The sequence below is a fragment of the Eptatretus burgeri genome, chromosome 7 (assembly GCF_056783735.1).
Source record: "Eptatretus burgeri isolate ZD-2024b chromosome 7, Ebu_testis_v1, whole genome shotgun sequence".
In the NCBI taxonomy this organism is placed as follows: Eukaryota; Metazoa; Chordata; class Myxini; order Myxiniformes; family Myxinidae; genus Eptatretus; species Eptatretus burgeri.
This window is the reverse complement of record NC_140967.1, coordinates 65432021-65451219: the sequence shown is the minus strand read 5'-3', so window position 1 is coordinate 65451219 and position 19199 is coordinate 65432021. Positions and strand designations below refer to the sequence as shown.

The window sequence follows — 19199 nt, the reverse complement described above, 5'->3', positions numbered from 1 at the left end:
GCCCAAATCGTTCCTGAACCAACTTTCCAAACCTGTTTTTCGACTGAAGGTGATTTCGGTAGGACTTTGTAATTTGCTCAGGATGCAGATAATAACTGATCTACTTGTTGCGAAAGACATCATGGGACGTTTGATGTTCACCAGCTAAAGATAGTAGACAGGACAACCGGCTTAACGTCCATCACAGAGAGGGCCCACGTTGTGATGCCACGCCCTGGCTGCAAAGCACCAATTTTACGGTTTATAGTCGGGTCGCGAATCCAACCCAGACTGGACAACTCAAAGGCAAATGCGCTTCCACTGTACCATCTCGATTGCATTTTCGACTGCATTGAACTAGAACAATGATAACCCAATTCTTCTTTCGTGGAGTTGAAATAAAGTAATGAAATTTGCAGAATCTCAAAGGTAATGTGTTTCGAGTATAATTTTTTTTTCCCAAACATTATTATAATCTTTTTTTTCTTTTGTTTTTTGTAAACCGTTTGTGGATTTTTATGTGGAGCTTACCATGAGACTTTAATGCAGTTTTATCATAATTTATTTTGGCATGAAGTAATTTTGCCTTTATTAGTGCCCCTATAATCATGCCCTTGAGGATGGGGTCCCATATGCTGCACTCGGCCTTCCCGCTGCCCTCATCCGATTCCCTGGCGCTAGGAGGCTTTTCCGCCAGTAAGAAGGTCAGCTGATGATTGCATGAGACAATCCCTGTCGAGCGTAAATTCCTTTGATGATAAATGATTCCCCATCAATAATGAATTCTGGACATCGCAGCATTTCCAATTAACGATGGAATTTCAGGGGTTGTTCATTCTGCTTTGTTTATACGTATGACTGCTGACTTTAAATTCCACATCTTTGCATTTTAATTGTATTTTAATTTTGTTAAATAAAAACCTGCTGTCGTCTCAACATCAAGTCACAATATAAACTACAGGGTGCCCCATAGAAAACCAGGAAATTTGGTACAGTTTATTTAAAACAAAACAAAAGCAAACTTAGATGTAGTGTAAAACAAAGATACACTTTATTATACGTTAGTTGATTGATATGGTAAAATACGGCAAAATAAATCTCAAAATCTCAAATTTCCTGGTTTTCTGTGGGGCACCCTGTAGAACGGCACTCGGTGGAGCGTCTACCTCCACCAGGCTGAGTAGTTTACGTTTTGTATCCCACTGATAGACCAGATCTGTATCCTGACCTCAAATAAAATCGAATCGGCCTATTCTTGTCAGCTACCCAACTCATCCACCAATTTTTGTTATAACAAATCTTTCTCCAATGCTTCTTCTTCACTTTTCTAACTTTCTTTCTTTTTTTTTCTTGATGTTCTTCCCATCTTTCTGACTCTTTCCCTTTTTTATGGACTTTCTGCGACTTTCACACATTCTGATGCACACTTACAAGCCCGGCACACCTTTCAGATAACCAGGTTGTCACCATGCTGCCATAGAGCCTCTGCCTCCCCTCGCATCACAGCAAGAGATACCCGCAGCCTTGCAGTCCATCGCATTTGGCTAGAGAACATCTAGTGACCCCCACATGACCGGGGTGCTGATGAAGCAGAGGAAGGAGACCAGGAGGGAGTGTGCGGGAGGCAAACTCGAACCGCCGAGCAGTGGGCAGCTTCAATCGGGGTTGCGAAATGTGCATCGAGGCACGTAAAAGACCCCACACTACTTTTTCTCACCCCTCTCCCCACATTCTTTCCTTTCTTTGAGTATCTGGATTCATATAATGTAAAGGTGCTAAGTAATTGTTGTAAGGCATCCAGGAGTGGGAATATAGCATCAGGGGTAAGAGGGAATGTATATGTGCGTGTACATTTATGAATCTTGTTTGCCTTGTCTTTCCAGAATTCTCCCACCATTTCTCCTTTTTACTTTCCCAACTTAAATGATGGTACAATCTTTGGAGATAAACAACCAGATCATCCTCAACACCCCAATTACTCCATGATATGCAAATTGAGATTGGTCAAACAAGCCTACTTAACTACTCAAAAATTTCAACAAAACCCTTTAAAAACACTTCATCACATTACATGTCAAGGCTACTGGACCGCAATCGTTCAACTCACACCTCACACAGTGTGTTTAACTTTTGGTAATGGAATGATAATTCAATATTTCCAATTTTAGGGAATGACACCATTATCCAAGATTGATTGATAAATACATGTAAATACCAGGCAAGTTGATGACTACACAGTCTCAAAAACCTTATTAGAAATACTATCTGGGCCAGTGGCCTTGCTTACCTTGTCATGTGTAAATACATGACGAACCTCATGCACATTCACTACAAGACTCTCATCCAGGTCCTGAATCCTCTCGTTTAACATTTCCATAATAGAATCATTCTCAGTTTGAAATCATGAACATCAACTCAATAAATATCATTCAGATTATCAACAACATCTTTGGTACAGTCTGCCAGCCTCGTTTATTTGTCCTTGTATCCAATCACAGTCTGAATTTTCTGCCAAGCAGCACGCAAATTATTTCCTTTAAAACTCCGTTATAACTTTAGTTTCTAATCTACCTTAAACTTTGTAACTTCCCATCTATTGCTTTCTGAATAGCCTGCACTTGCAATCTATCTCCATCTAGAAAGGCTTCCCTCGTTTGCAGTATTGTAGGTTGGACGGAGATAATGATGGAGGTAATGTGAATCGGACCACAGTAAGAGAAATTTAACATCAGGTTAGAGGGGAAGGCGATAAGGCAGGAAAATAGATTTGTGTACCAATGTGGAATGGTGATGGTAGTTCAGAGGTAGAGGTACGGAAGACGATTCGAGTGGTGATGAATGCATGGAGGAAAGTGGAGGGTTTGGCAGATAGGTTTGATGGCAGACAGAAACATGGAGGTTTTAATGGTGGAGAGGAATGTCGAGGAAGTTGAAGGGGAAAGTCCTGATGTCGTGTGTAATTCCGGCATTCCTGTATGGTCTGGAGACAGTCGCACTGACAGTGTAGCAACAACAGAGGCTGGAGATCTACGGAAACTACCGGGTCAGGAGGATTGTGGGAGTGAAGAAGGTGGCTAGAAGGATGATAGACTAACTGAGGGAGGAGATTAGTCTGCACACGAGCTTGAATTGAGCATTGGTAAAGGGCCTGCTGAAGTGAGCAGGATACCTGTTCAAAAACTCTCTGCCACCCACCTCCAAGTGCGGATGGAGGAAGATAGACTTCCCAAGAGAGCAGTTGTGTTGAAAAAGAGCAAGATAGGAGAAAAAGGAATAGACTGTGGTTGAGATGGGAGGATTGTGTGAAGAGTGATGTCAGAAAGGTGGAGGTGGATGAAGAGTGGAGAGATATGGCTGGTGATATCGAGTAGTGGAGGGGTGTTGGGGACAGAGCAAAGCAGCAGCTTATTGAAGTGCAATTAGCCTCACCCCCATATAAATGGATTTTATGGAAGAAGGAGAACGATTCTTGCTACGAATTTCAGGTCATTCGTGTAGGATTCTTGATCCTAGATCAAACTTAGGTTCCATACAGGGGAGTTTTTAACAACATGGCTTCTGTCCTGGTTTGGTGAAGTAGCAACTAATGGGTTTCTTGTAGTTTGCACGTGGATCCTCTCTCATCAAACGAGTCTATTTCACTTTTGAGACTGATTTGAAACGTCCTTAAACATTTTGACATCTCACATTGTGCAAAAAATTTTTTTTCCAAATAACTAACCGCGATGTCAGATGTAATGTCGTAATGATCAAGGTTTTATTAACCTCCGCCATCGAAGGTGGATGGAGGTTACTGTTTTCACCCCTTTCTGTTTGTTTGTTTGTGAACAGTATTACGGAAAAACTCCTCGACGGATTTCGACGAAACTTGGTGGGGGGGGGGGGTGAGGTCTGGTCCAAGGATCATGCCATTAGATTTTGGACTTGGTCCAAAATCCAATATGGCCGCTATGGCGGCCATTTTGAAAAATATTTGAATTTTTTTTTTTTTGCATTTCTACATGTTATAAGTGATTTCCAACACCCCTTTCCCCCCCCCAAAAAAAAATTGTTAGAGAAAAAAAAATTTTTGCAACTTTTTTTTCAACAAAATTTCGATTTTTTTTTTTGCATTTCTACATGTTTTAAGTCATTTCCAACCCCCCCCCCCCCCGCCCCCCAAAAAAAAAAATTGTTAAAGAAAAAAAAATTTGCAAATTTTTTTTCAACAAAATTTCGATTTTTTTTTGCATTTCTACATGTTTTAAGTGATTTCCAACAAAAAACATGCCAAAATTATAATTGCGGCTGATTTTGGAACTTCAGGTAGATATACCCACGTAAAATCAATTTGTCTCAAGGAATCTAGTTATGACGAATGAATTGAGTATGTAAAAGTAAAAGGGAAAGTTGCAAACTATAACTCTGTGAGCACTGTTGATGTCAAATTGAATGAATAGGATATCAGGTTCACTTGAGTGACCTAGCAGTATTGGCGGCGGAGGTTTTGCACTCTACCGAGTGCTCCCCCTCTAGTTTATACCTGTAATCCTTCCATTGAATGCATTTTATAATGACAAGTGCAATAGCATGCAGAGTTCTAGCCCCAATATATCGGACGTAATTAACTCACGGTGCAGGTCAACAGGCTGGAAAACACTCGGCATTTGGCTTCTCTTGAAAAATGGATGAAAATTGGTTGTGATCAAAGTGGTCAGTGTCTCCTGCCATAATCATTATATGTTAACCCTTTAAGAAACCAGGTATTGGCTTAACTGTTAAGTTGGCTGGCTTATGATCTTGGGGTGTTGATTTCAAGCCCCTGCCATGCAGTTATATACCCAGCCTGTCTCACCATGTGGTTTGACTCAGCCTATCATCCTTCCAATGTCTGCAAAATGAGTAGCAGCTTACTCGAAACAGGGGGCACCGCCGCTGCATCAGTGGCACAGCCACACTCCAAGCAGCGATGCAACCAGCTTACAAAATAATAATAACCCTTTAAGGACTCTGACCGAGCAACATAATATCCCTTTTTGACAGCTTGCTCACTCCCAAAGATGGGCATTTTTACGTTTGACTGTGCAGAAGTTAATATTTGCTAATAAACAGCTCTTCTCATTTTGGGGGTGAAGTTTATTGTTATGGGTGACAGGATTCGAACCAGGGTCCCAAATATCACTCCCGACTATGAGTGTTACAGGGTGAACCAGTGACCCCGGCGACGTCAGCGACCCCAAGTCCTATTCCCAGCCTGCTGGGGCGAGGCCCCCAAGCCGGCCGAGCGGTTTACGAAAGCTTGAAATTAAGGTTGAGCACAAGGATTTGAGTTTGCTACTGCCACACTGACATCTCAGTGGGGCTTGCGACTTGAACACCTGTTTCCAAACTTGTGTGTAAACGTCACGCATTTGATTTTGTGACATTTTTCCATGGATCTGTGCTGTAAAAACTGTATTTGGAACACCAAACACAATGAAATGCAATCAATTTATTTACATCAAGGGACGGGGTAGACGGAAGGCACACGATGATACAAAAAGCAAGTCATAGAGGTACGATGACGGAATTGTTTAATTAATTTATCAAGAATGATACAGGCCACACACCCAATGCGAAAGGCCAGAACAACATCACCCACATGGACCCTCTATCTAATCCAGGGTGAGGACAGGGAAACAAAGCAAAAAAGTAACATTTGCAGGGAATTCAAACAAAATGGGAGAAAAGGAAGGGAATGGAGTTCAGGCCGGTTTGAAGGGCAGTCGCCAGAAGTTTCATCCACCCTGGTGTGAGCGGCACTTGGCGGGAAAAGAGAGAAAGGGCCCAGTCATTCACTGAGGTGTCGTTGGACTCGCTTCGTCCTCATTACACTTCAGCTCGCTTCTTCTTCCTTTCTCTCATTTTTCCTTAATATCGCTTTATGGTGTGGTCGAATCCTTCACACAACACAACACCTCCTCCGCAGAGAGTTCACGGAAGTTGAGTACCTCACACAACACATGCTGGTCTGGTCTTGATGGCTATCCCTTGACACCATAGTCCACCACTTGCTATCTCAGAGTAGTTGTTGTCTGGCCAGAGAAGCTCCTACACCATAAGCAAATCCTCATTTCTAAGTTGTTTTCATGTCACATGTGAACAACCGTCTTTGGTTATAGCAGGCAACAATGAGGATTTTAAAAAAATCAATAACTATTGGGAAGATTAACCCACCCACCCCAATATGTGTTGGAAGAGGAAGAGATGATCCCTTGGAGATGCTTTGTGACATGTTGGAGACAATAATGATTGTGTAACCCGGTTGCATTTTGCAGATTTATATTTTTACCGATAAATATCATTAATATTATTTTTAAACACGAGTAAAAATTGATTCTGGATGAGGCCATTTGACTGCTGCTATATCCTAACCTAACTTTCATGCCACTGCCATATCCTTTACCGTAACAGCTAATCACATTGCATCACCTTTTTTTTTTGTCAATTTGTGTGTATTCTGTTTACTTTATCCCATTTCAACCTCTGCCAACAAAGGTGAAGGAGGTTATGTTTTCACCCCTCTCTGTCTGTTTGTTCTTTGCAAAATCAAAGATTTTTCAAGTATATTGGTCAGTCGATATTGTTATTGTCTGTCTGTCTGTTTGTCAATCGCCTACAGGTCACAATTCCAAACCGATCGTCATGAAACTTTACGAAGTTGTCGAGGTAGTCTCAACTGAGCAGCCTATTGATTTTGAGGTCAAAGGTCATCTTGAGGTCGAATTTCTAAAATCGTCATTTTTCATCCGATTCACTTGAAATTTGAATGAGATTTGCATATTGCGTCACTGGATTGGGAAACCGACTATTTTTGAGGTCAAAAGGTCAAAGGTAAACTCAAGGTCAAACTTCTAAAATCATCAATTTCAATCTGAAAAAGAATAAATTTTCATCCGATTGACCTGAGCTTTGATTAAGATTGTCAATTTTAATCTTAATGAAATGGGCAATTTGATGTATCCATGGCAACCTTTGAGGAAGGGGGTTGATTTTGCAAGTGTCGTGCTCTGCACGGTCTTTTTCTTGTTTGTTTGTTTGTTTGTGAACAAAATATCTCAAAAAGTTGTGGATATATTTGGTCGAAACTTTGTGGGTAGGTTGGGTATGTGACAAGGATGAAATGATTAGATTTTGGAAAAGATCTGAATCCAGATCCGAGAATTTTTGTGCTTTTTCACCATTGAGTACGATAGGGCTAAAACGATATACAGCACAATATGTCAAAAAGTTATCGATGGATTCGGACGAAACTTTGTGGGTGAGTTGGTGAGGTGACAAGAACAAGCTGATTAAATTTTAGTTCAGGTCTGAATCCAGATCCAGGCAATCCAGTGGGATACAAAACAAAGTAATTAGCCTGGTGGAGGTATGCGCTCTACCGAGTGCCCTTATAGTTTACTATTTAATACCCGATCATACTGACTTAAATATCTGCATTCGTTTGAAAAATCAATTTGGTATGTAAGATATAACAAACAAGACAAGTAGTTTTGAAAACCACAGATATCTGTTCAAATTACTTGGTCAGTAAATCTTATTTTAAAGGAGGCTTAAAACGGATGATTTCAGGCTTTGTGGTTTGTCATTTTCTTTCAGGTGAAGTGTTTGAGAGAGCACGGCGTCTGCAGGCCAAGATGAAGACCAACCTCGTGATGGCAAAGGATCGACTCGATTTGCTCGGTCAGTGAAAGGAATGGACACGTAACTTGACTGATGCTTGTGTTTCTAATAATAATAACTATAAATATATATGTTGATAAATTTGTATGCATCTTTCTCAAACTGAAAATTTACTTGATGCTCTTTATGACCACGTCGTCAATGTATAAAGTGGGAATTTTGTTTCAACAATCTTTTGTATGTCCCTTAAGAAGTGGAGTTCGTGCATTGATCAAGTTTGTCAAGTTCCAAAGTACCTTTACACGTGAACTACATTATATTTACATTAAATAAAATCGTCCAATATCCTGGTCAGTTACAGGTTATCTCTAGGGCTGGCTGTGCACAAGTTGATGTGCAGAGTCAGCGAGAGCCTTTCATGCTTGAGAGTATTGTTGGCACACTGTACCTGATCCAGGTGACTCATTTATTCCAATTCTGCTCTTAAAATAGAAGAAATATACAATTCTATCATAGTTATTGAGTGCACCACAAAGCCCTTGTGCATTGCCAAATGGTGGCAGAGAAACCACATCCACTCTTCCAGCCAACATCTTTTTCAAAGTGCTACACGATGAGGTTGAACGGGACTTTTCTTAAAAGGCGAGGCATGGTCAGATATTAAATTTAAATGACACTCATAACCTTCTGTACTTTGCCAATGCAGATATGGCAAATGCACCCAAGCGTCGGGATTCTCTGGTGCACAAGAGTAATTCGCTTCCTCGTGCTGTTCCCGTGCCAAGCCGTACACCATCAGCAATGTCGCCTACTCACCAGCGGTCTCCCAGTGGTGGCAATCCCTTCAATGTCTCAGGCATCAGCCGGTCATCATCTCACCCCTCTGGAGGGGCAAGTACACCCCCTGGCCGATGCTCACCTGTGGGTAGCCGAAGATCATCTCCACCCAATACAGGTTCCAGTTCACCACGACAGGGCTCACCTACGGCATCTGGGCGCAGACTTATCGGCCAGGCCACTGTGTCTGCAGGGAAGGTGAGGTATATTTTGATGAAATTTTTTGAAGGATGTAAAGAAAATAATCTGTGTACTTTAATGAAGCGAAGTTTTCTAATCTGTAATCTTCTCCTGGAATAGAGCCTTCTCTCGAAGGGAGGTGGATCTCGACCTGGGAGTCGTGGAAGCACACCAACAGCCTCCCCTGCACGAAAGACCGAACTCAAGAATCTGCGCAATGTTGATAGCAAGCTTGCCTCACTCATCCTTAATGAAATAGTGGACAAGTAAGGTTCTTTGTACTTCATCTTCAGAATTAATGAGTGGCTAGGTGTTATTTTGTACTTCCAGTAATAATATTGTTGCGGGCCGGGGGTCGGTGGCGAGAACGACCACTTGCTTGCGTCGTCTCCCACCAAACTCCCTGGAATTTTAGGCCGTCACTCGGATAACTCCGCGAGCCGGCAGGTCGTTTAACCGACTGTGGTCGCCAATATTTCAACCGCATGGCGTTGGGTTATTTTGTTTAGATCCAATGTACCTAAGTAACCACGCGGTCTCGGCTACCAGGGATCCACGCCCTCAGAACGCCTGGCCGAACCGGATTCACTCTACCGGCAGCAGTAAAATTACACCTACCGACGACAACTCTGCCACCCACCTTTCTGGCTCGGATGCAGTCGAGCGGGCCTGCCCAGGACGACCCAGCTACAATTGTCTGATTACCCGGGATAAAACCCCGCCTAAACTCAGATCCGAACCATGCTGGACCAATTCAAGAAATGACGGAAACGGACTGGGAACATTTCTAACAAGTTTTATTTACAGTAAAAGACAAAGGCAAGACTTAACGCGAATATGCAAGCAAGGAATATTTACAATGATCTAAACACACTTATTCAGTTCCACTTAAAGACGGGCCCACACGCAGACACACACACAGATGAAAAGAAACCCAGAGTTCTTTATTGGACCCTCACAGCCGAGGAGAGGGACGAGCTGGGGGTCAGAGTTCGGATGGGTACCTGGCCATCGGAGAAAGGGGGTACTCCATGCTGCGGCACCTGACAATGTTCGCTGGTTTGGTCCCCAGTCACATGTGTGGGACTCGAGGTTCGTGGCGGAGCTCGGGTGGTGAATGGCCGGGGTCCATGGAGGGGGGTCGGGGTCACTCTTTCCTTCCTTGCAGAGGGTCAGTAGAGACACTTTCGCCGCCTCGACGATCTTCTGCTCAACTCTCGTGACAGCCCTCCTAACAACCCCTTCGTAACAGCAAAACCCCTGTGACAGCCCTCCGAACAACCCCTTACCACCCCTTCGTAACAGCAAAAACCCCTTTTGTGACAGCAAAAACCCACAAAAACTCTCAACTCTCAGAGAGTGCTTGGGGATTTATCGACCTCCCTCAACGGGGAGGGGCCCTTGGTGAAAACACCTCGCTGTCCGCCTTTGATTGGACAGGGTCCTATGGCCCACACTTCTGGGGCGGGGCCTTGGCCCCTGCCGGGAAACCCCAGCCACTTTTCCATGCGGGTTCATACTTGACGAGTAACGGTATCAACGCTGCAACGGCCCCTGCCGGGAAACCCCAGCCACTCTTCCACGCGGGTTCATACTTGACGAGCAACAGTATCAATGTTGCAAAGGTCGTCGTGAAAGAGTTACAATGTTTGTGGGAGTCGAGAAACCGGAACCGAGAGATCTTGCCTTGGCACGTCAGGGTGCGAGAAGGCAGCTGGTTGGTGGTGGATCGTGATGGGCCAAGGGGTCATGCAGATGGGATGGTTGTTAGATGGCTTGTTAGATGTAATAACCTAACTAAAAGAAATCGCAACGCACGCCTTTGATTCTTCTACTAGACAAAAGGAAGGGGATCTGATTACACACATACTTAACGACATAACTGACTTTTGGGACCTGAATGTTGAATGCATATGGTTTCCAGATCCGTAACAATATTGATATATAGTGGATGAGATTTGGAGGTTGATATTTGTGTGCAGTGCACCATCAGTCCATTGGGAAGACATTGCTGGGCAGGAACTGGCCAAGCAAGCTCTCCAGGAGATTGTCATCCTCCCATCTCTCCGACCAGAGGTAACACCACTATCCTTGTACCGTTGTGTTGGTCCAATAATCAAATCCATTTACATGAACAGTATTCTCTGTGAATGGCATGTCGTTAACATTCAGAAAATTAGACTTTTACCTTGGAATAGTAACAGTGTTATGATGATGGTTTCTGCTTCTTCAGCATCATTGTGCTGATAATTATTTAGGCCTAGGTAATTCTCATTTAGTCAAACCTGTTTATGCAGTCATACATTTAAATGAAAGAAGGGCTGCCAGGAAAGCTTCGAGGTGTGTGCACTCTTCTTTGAGCTGTCTGGCCTTGGTTTGAATGTTGACATAGCTATAAAATATCACCTTTGCAGTGTTTCACATGCATGGTGATTGATGTATCAATGTGTGTGACGTCCATCAGAACGACCTTAAGCAGGAAGATACATCTGCCAGCACTGGTCGTTAATATGTAGTTTGATGTTCCGTCAATTGTGTCTGACTTCTGGTGACATTCATGATCAGTTTTTTCCCAAAATTCCTCTCCTGCACTGATTCCCCAAACTGTAGCAAAGATCGCTTGGTTGCAGCCATCACCCCATCCACCCAGCAAATGCAAGGTCTCCCTCTTCTTTTTCTTCTTCTTCCTTCAACCATACCCAGCATGGTAGATTTCTCCATACAATTTTGTTTTTGGCACACACGATGTGTCCTAAGTATGACAGTTTCTGTTTTAGCATCAGTGCTTCTAATGTACATTGTGGTCGAGTTTCTTCAAGCACTGATTTGTTTGTTTTTCTTGCAGGTCATGGAATTTTTAACATTAGTATCCAACAGCACATTTCAAAACTGTCAATCTTCTTCCTTTCTTTCGTTTTTCACTGTCCATGACTCACATCCACACACAGCCACTGGAAATACCAGAGCATTCACCAAAACCTCCTCTTGGTTTGTTTTGTCACATCTTTGTCTTTCCAGATCCTTGTCAATCCTGACATTGCTGTTCTCTGCAATGCTAACCATCTATGAATTTGTCCTCCACATTTTCCACTCATTTCTATCTTAGAACCAAGGAAGATGAAACTTTCCACTATTTCTACGTGATCATTTCCTAATCTGAACATAACGACAAGATTTTAGTATTTTTTATGTTTAAAGAAAGACCAGCTTTTCCATTTTCCTTTCCTTCTTCACTGTCTGCATCAGTTTCATCAAGTTCTCTTTACTTTCTACCAACAGTGTGGCATCATCAGCATACCTTAGATTGTTGATATGTCTTCCTCCAATCCTGACTCCAGCCTCTATGTCATTCATGTTTGATTTCCTCATGATATACTCACTAAACAAATTGAACAAGTAAGGGGAGAGAATGCTCCCCCATCTATCCCCTTTTCCAATTCCAAACCATTCTGTCTCTTCATAGCTCTGTTCTTACTGTAGCTTCTTGTTGAGTGTGCAGTCTTCTTATCAGATATATCAGCTGCTCTGACATCCCTATTTCCCTCAACACAATCCACATAAATTCATGATCAACACATTCGAAGGCTTTGGCATCTATAATGGAAGAGAACCATGTATGTGTGTTTTTGTGTGTGCATGCAGTTGTGTGTGTGTGTGTGTGTGTTTGAGTGTGTTTGAGAGAGAGAGAGAGAGAGAGAGAGAGAGAGAGAGAGAGAGAGAGAGAGAGAGAGAGAGAGAGAGAGAGAGAGAGAGAGAGAGAGAGAGAGAGAGATATATATATATATATATATATATATATATATATATATATATATATATATTGATCTCAGATTTGCGATTTCATCTCTAGTCGTCCTCTTCTGAAATATGCTTGTGGTTCATTCCGTGCCAACTCACCTAAATTTCAAAAACCTCCCCAGGTTACCTCCTCAGATTTTGCTGGAAAAATTCTTAAATGTAGATCTATATGGCTCTACCCACCATGCAAAAGATTAGCTTTCAATTCCTCATAGTTTAAAAAATATCTATCTCTGGAGACCTTTGAAATTTGGCCCTAAAAATGCCAAATGTGAAAAACACATTTTTTTTTCAACTTCAGGGGCTTATAATTTTATAATGGACTCCTCTAGAAAGTTGATATTGCAATATTTACTAATTGGCATCCAAATTTTTCAATTATGGCATCAGATAGCTTCTGGGATGCATATTTCTCACTCTATAGGAAGCTAAAAATGGCTTTTGGGCCAAAACGAGCGAAAATAAGGTGAAACTATAGGAGCTCTCCTGAAAATATGGGACAACTTCGAATTTTTTCCTCATAACACAGTGATTGTAGGGTCATTATCTATCCATAGATACATTTTTGTTGGGATAATACAGTTAGGTGATGAATTATAAAAGTTTTACCATAAGCCCTTGCCTCCGAGGGCTCTAAAATGGACCAATTTTGTCCCCTAGTTTGACCATGTGGATAGGGGTTTAGGATCTTAATTTTTTTTCTAAATATTGCTTTCTATAAGATGTGTCTACTGACCGAATAAATTTATCTAACGCCCATGGCTTCATATTAAATAGATTTTTATTTACATGCACGTTTTTTTTATAATTATTCACTTTTTTCATATTCAGAAGCTTATAAATCTGAAACTGAACACTAGCAAAGTGATACTGCAGATGTTTATAAACTGGCATATGAAATTTAAGGATCTGTTCTCAGAATGCCTGATAAATTCATATGTTTCTATTTGTAGGAAGTTGAAAATGCCACTTTGACCAAAAATGGTGAATATGCAGGGGACATTAACTGAGGTTATGTAACAACTTAGATTATTCTTCTCATCTATCTATAATTCCAGCAATGTGTGTGTGTGTGTGTGACCGCTGTTTCTCGACAACCACTGGTCCGATCTAATTGAAACTTGCCAGGTATATTGCTGGGGACCTGACCATGTGCCTTTTCAAGGTTTGATATTAATCGGACAAGTGCTTCCCAAGTTATGGCCATTTATTTACCAACCAATGACAAGACACGTTGTTGCGTAGGCGTGACCGATGGGGGAGGGAAGCGCAGCCGCGTTCCCCATTACGGGTTACAGCGTATGGACTTCCGAAGAGTGATGACTTCGTGTATTCTAATAATTTCTCGATTTCTTATGCGCATTTATAGATAAACACAATGCCCCAAGTTATGATCGTTTTCATATTAGACGGTGCATAAATTTTAGTAACATCAGAGTGAGCTGGTATGCTCCGAACCAGGAAGTAATTTTTTTTTCTCTCTCTTCTCTTCTCTTTTTGTTTTTCCTTGCGACGACATTGCAAAAAGGCTAAGTATGTTGGCGCTAATTGAATAATTGGCCATTAAAACTAAATTGCGAATAATCGTAACTGCGATATGCGAACTTCCGGGCCACGCACGTACGGGCACGCGAGAGCGAAGAAACGGCCTGTGTGGTTGTTGTTTCTTGCTCTCAGTTGGAATATTTATTTATTTATTTATTTAATTATTTTTTTTCACGGGTACGTACTAGTAAATTAATAATTATAAGTACATTTTTTTATTCAAAAATAAATTCTTGTAATGATAATCCAAACATATGCTTGGGTTTTAATTAAAAAAAAACATGTCCTACAGTTCTCCATTTGAAGTCTTGAGTTATGACATACACCACTAGATGGAGTAATGGTCTGTCACAACACTAGGGGCAGCACAGTCAACCTGTCTGTCTGTTTGTCTGTTTGGAGAACAAAGGAGAGGAGGAAACAAAGGAAATGGATGCAGAAAAACCTGGGCCCAGTGGCACAAGTTTGACAAGTAGATGCACTGTTGGAACCAAATTAGACCTGGAGTGTCACAAGAACTATTATACAAGGAAGGTTGGGCTAAAACAAGTTGCTGCTTTGGAGAAGAAGTCATAAGAATTGATTTCATGGAGATCAGGAATAATTTCAGTTCAGAAGACAGTATTTGCCTACATCATGATCAAATTCTTCTTTGTGACATCACAAGAAATACAACAAAATGCAATGGAGTATGACCTTGAGAAGCGCTTCAGAGCAGCAACAACCATTGCTGGTACGCGGTCACACCATGGTTTCCTGCCAATCTCTTCAACACTCTGGAGATGAGAAGGGTTTCTTCTGATGCTGTATCATCAACAGTATGCACAGGACCGGAAACCACACAAGCTCATCTGTCCCAGTTATTAGTCCCAACCCGAACTGAACTGGATGTATACCAGGCTAGGAAATATATTGCTTGTGTTTATGACAGAAAAATGGTACATTGGGAACATTGTCACAAGAAATAATGATGAAGATGATGTGTTTGTGAACTTCATGAAGCAAGGAAGAGGTAACATTCTCATGGCATCTAGAAAAAAGAAACATCAATGCTGGGTGCCATTACTCGACATTCTTTGTGTGGTTGAGGCCCCTGACATAAAATCTGGTGGACGTCAGTAACAACTGTCACAGCATGACTTTAAGGATGTTCAAGACCTGTTTTCTAAGAGGTAAAATTCTGTGCCTCTGAGTGCTAGGTAATCATTATAATGAATGTCATAAAAGATTAAAGGTCATCAAAGAGTTTTCTAAGGGATAAAAATTACTAATATTCATTGTCTGTATATCTGTAAATAAAAAAGCTGCTACTCAACTAATCAAATTTGTTCTAATTTATAATTTGCAATCACTTACGAAAGTAATCATTTGCATGTATTTATGAATAAATTACATCCTTATCACTAATGTCTAATAAGAAGCATAAGTTAGCCTCATGCGCACCACTGCAAGTTCACCTTGTTTTGTACCGTGCGCCAAATTGCCATATTTGGCTTCCTAAAACGAGGAGTATGTGCTTTCTTGAGACATTCTGATGCCACAATCTGAAATTTTGTATAGCAGTTCATAAAATTCTGCAGTAATTCATTCCTGGATAGTTCCATTTAAGATTTATAAACTTCTGAATATGAAAAAAGTGAATAATTATAAAAAAAAACTTGCATGTAAATAAAAATTTATTTTACTATGAAGCCATGGGCGTAATATAAAATTATTCGGTCAGTAGACACAGCTTATATGAGGCAATCTTTAGAAAAAAAATGAAGATCCTAAACCCCCAGCCACATGGTCAAACCATGGGACAAAATTGGTCCATTTTAGAGCCCTCGGAGGCAAGGGCTTATGTTAAAACTTTTACAATTCATCACCTAACTGTATTATCCCAGCAAAAATGTATCTATGGATAGATAAAAGCACGGTGAATATTCTGATTCTGGCTCACTTTTCCCCATGTGAATGAATGGGGGATTTTCAGCGATTCATTTTTTTTTTCCCTAAAAAGTAAACCCCCTTTTTATCCCAAGGTATATTAATTTGTCTCCCCTTTTAACCTAGGGGCACTCTTCAACTAACCAATGCAATAAGATAAAGATTTGTTCAAGTAGTAATGTGATTTGTTAAAGGTGATTCTAAAGAAATATCTGAAACATGTAAGCCAAGCGACACTCTTTCTTTTTCAAATAACCAATGCATATTGTTTAGCTCACTCATTGAACCTATAAAGATTTATTCATTCTCAAATTCCTTGAATAGTTTAATTTTCTTTGCACAGTAATCCCCATCTAAAATATTTAAAAATAAAACATTTGAATCTTTATATTTTTTAAGATACCCCTTTTGTGCCATTATGAAATGATAAACTTCTCTTAATGCTCTTGTTTGACCACCTCATGAGCCACATATCATTTTGAGATTATAGTAAATTGTTTTTTCATTGTTCAATTGATAACCATCAAAGTTTTCAGTCCATTCAAGGATATTAATTTTTTTTTTTTGCATCCTCTAACTTACTAATTGTTAAATTGATTTGCTTATTTGTTTTATTTACCTTTGTTTTAGTTATTTTTTAAATAAGACTTATTTGATATTTTTCACATTCATTATGCTTTCCATTTATATACCAAGACTGAGATTTTCTCCACTCTTTAGTTTGATTAATACTTGGTTTGACCATTTATATATTGTGAAAAAACACGGCGGTAGCCCTTAAAAACCCAAACCCACCTTCCCATCGTTAAAACACAATCTATTCTATACACTCTATCATACCATATCCATATGGAACACAATCTATTCCATTATCTAAAATAAATCTCTTATCATCAAAGGCTCCTAATGCCTTTTTATCTACTTCTTCACTATATATCTTATGTTTATAACTTCTTATTGTATTCATTTACCTATATTCTTCTTTCTTATTCATCAAACAATTATAATAATTTCTAAAAGTTATTGATTTCTTTATTACATCTTTTCTTTATTCCCTTTAACCTCTTATCAATCTGATCACCAAACTTATAATCATATGCCTTTGCTCTCAATCCAATAAACTCACTCATTACTTTTCCACCCAACTCATCCTTAAACTTACCAATAACCTTTTCATTCTTTTTTGAAAATAACTCACTCTTCTTGCTAAAATTACTTGTATCATATACTCCAATATTTTTCTTCATAGTGTTGCGGTTGAGGAAATTCGCAAACCACCATTCAGATCCCGTAGGTGAGATATCTCTGTAAGTACATGTGTAGTTAGCTCCAAACCCGTTGTTTAGAGGGAATAAATGTGATTCATTCGGGCTGCGACCCTTTGAGATAGTCGTTTTTCTGTTCTATCTTTATTTTGAACCAACCACGTCTCAACCGCCATCACACAACAACCACCAACCGCAACGCCACTTCACAACAACAACAACAACAACGCCAACAGCCACGACCTTTACCTTCACAACTCGCTCCCGCAAACATCGCATCACCGCCATTCCAAATGGCGCCATGGCCATGGACCACCACTTTAAACCCTCCACCATCTTCGCCTCTCCTTCTGCGGCCATTCCCGCACCGCTTGTGAGCACCGAGCATCAGGCTGTCCTGGCCTCGTGCGGGACACGCACCGAGCCGCGGGTGCAAAGTGCGGCCTTTCCGAGGAGAAGTCGGATCAGGAATGATACACGCCCACTTCTGATCCGTCCAATCAGCAAGCACGGAGCGGTTTGGCCCCGCCTCCAGGCGCGTCGGAGTAGAATCGGGATATGCAAATTCGAGGATCAGGGGAGACTCACGCCCCTTTTTCTCCGTCCAATGGGCGAGCGTGGCTCTACCCCCGAGCTCGTTCTGATCCAGAAATTTGCATATGGGTTCTCCTGCCGGACTATAAAGCGCCGAGCGCGGGGCGAATTTAGTCAGTTTCGGTCGAGTCAGTTGGAGAAGAGTCAAGGCGAGTTGGAGAAGAGTCAAGGCGAGTTGGAGAAGAGTCAAGGCGAGTTGGAGAAGAGTCAAGGCGAGTTGGAGAAGAGTCAAGTCGGGTCTGGAGGAGAGTCAGTCTGTCGGAGCTCGCAGTCTGTCGGGGTTCGGAGTCTGTCGGGGAGCTGCAGAGAGGGGAAGCCTGGAGCTTGGAGCGCGGTCGAGTCGGATTGGAGCGCGGAGGGAGTCGGGAGGCGAGGGCGTACAGGTGGTTTGCTGCAGTCGGCTGAGGAGAATTGCGGAGGGGACCGGATAGCTCGGGTCCGAGGCAAGGAAGACGGCGGTCGGCGACGAGCTCGCAGTGGAGTCGCTCATCGCGGGACCCAAGCAAGCCAGCTATCGTCTTTCCCCAGAGCATCAACAATTCCCCCCTTCCCCCCCCATGCTGAGATAGTGCGAAAAGGGGGGCCCTGTTCCCACCCCACTCCAAGCAGTGCCAACGAAACCCGCGAAGGAGCGCGGAGTCGGGGTACTGCCGCGCCGCCACATTTGCGGCTCATCACAAGACACGGGTAGGATCCACCCAGTCTCGCGGCCCACAGGCCTCGTCTGCCCCCTTGTCTTTGAGGGTGGCCCTTTTCTTTTGCTTTTGAGTAAATGTGTTGTTGGCGCCGTCTGTAAAGTAAAACTGTGTAAGTGTTGCCGTGTGCTCGCGTAGTCGGTAGTATATCTGCATTGTTGTGTTTCTTTTGTAGCATTTGATATATGTGCATAATTGTTGTAATTGTTTATGTGTGCTCTCCTTGTGCCGCGGAATAAATCTGCATTATGTTGAACTGTTTTTCCCGTTTCGCTTCGTCTTTTCTTTAATTGAATCTCCATCTTGCTTCACGTAAAGGGTTGGTAGTGGGCTTAATATGCCCGATAATTAATCGGAACCGTCGAGGCCAACGATAACACCGCTCGGTTATCCCGCTAGTACGGAACGGGTCGCTTAAGTGGCCCGTGTCCGGAGTCGACCTGCGGCGAGGTGCGATCGCCCGGTCTACCCTCCGCGTGGGTACTTAGGTAGGTCGACTTTGGTGAACAACCCTATCCCACGCGGCGGCCAATTGGCACGATCGTGGTGAGGCCGAAAGGCCCACCCGTGACTAGCTCCCGGCGTTAGTCCGAGAGGGTCACGACAGAATTGTCCGTCCGGTGGGTGACGTGCCGCGATTCGAGTTACCTGGCCGCTCGCACGCCGGCGGGCACGAATTCGCAACAATATCTTTGTAAACATCATCAGTTTTTGTATCTAGGATAAAACTATCAGT

At 42.0% G+C, this 19199-nt stretch overlaps 1 protein-coding gene across 1 annotated transcript in view; it reads left to right on the top strand.

Moving 5' to 3' along the window:
• The window catches only part of SPAST (spastin), a 90753-nt gene that overhangs the window by 30310 nt on the left and 41244 nt on the right, over positions 1 to 19199 (top strand). The window contains exons 3-6 of the mRNA XM_085888849.1: positions 7597 to 7680; positions 8327 to 8655; positions 8758 to 8903; positions 10620 to 10713. Coding sequence (XP_085744975.1) covers positions 7597 to 7680; positions 8327 to 8655; positions 8758 to 8903; positions 10620 to 10713 — 653 coding nt within the window. The remainder of the gene's footprint in view (positions 1 to 7596; positions 7681 to 8326; positions 8656 to 8757; positions 8904 to 10619; positions 10714 to 19199) is intronic.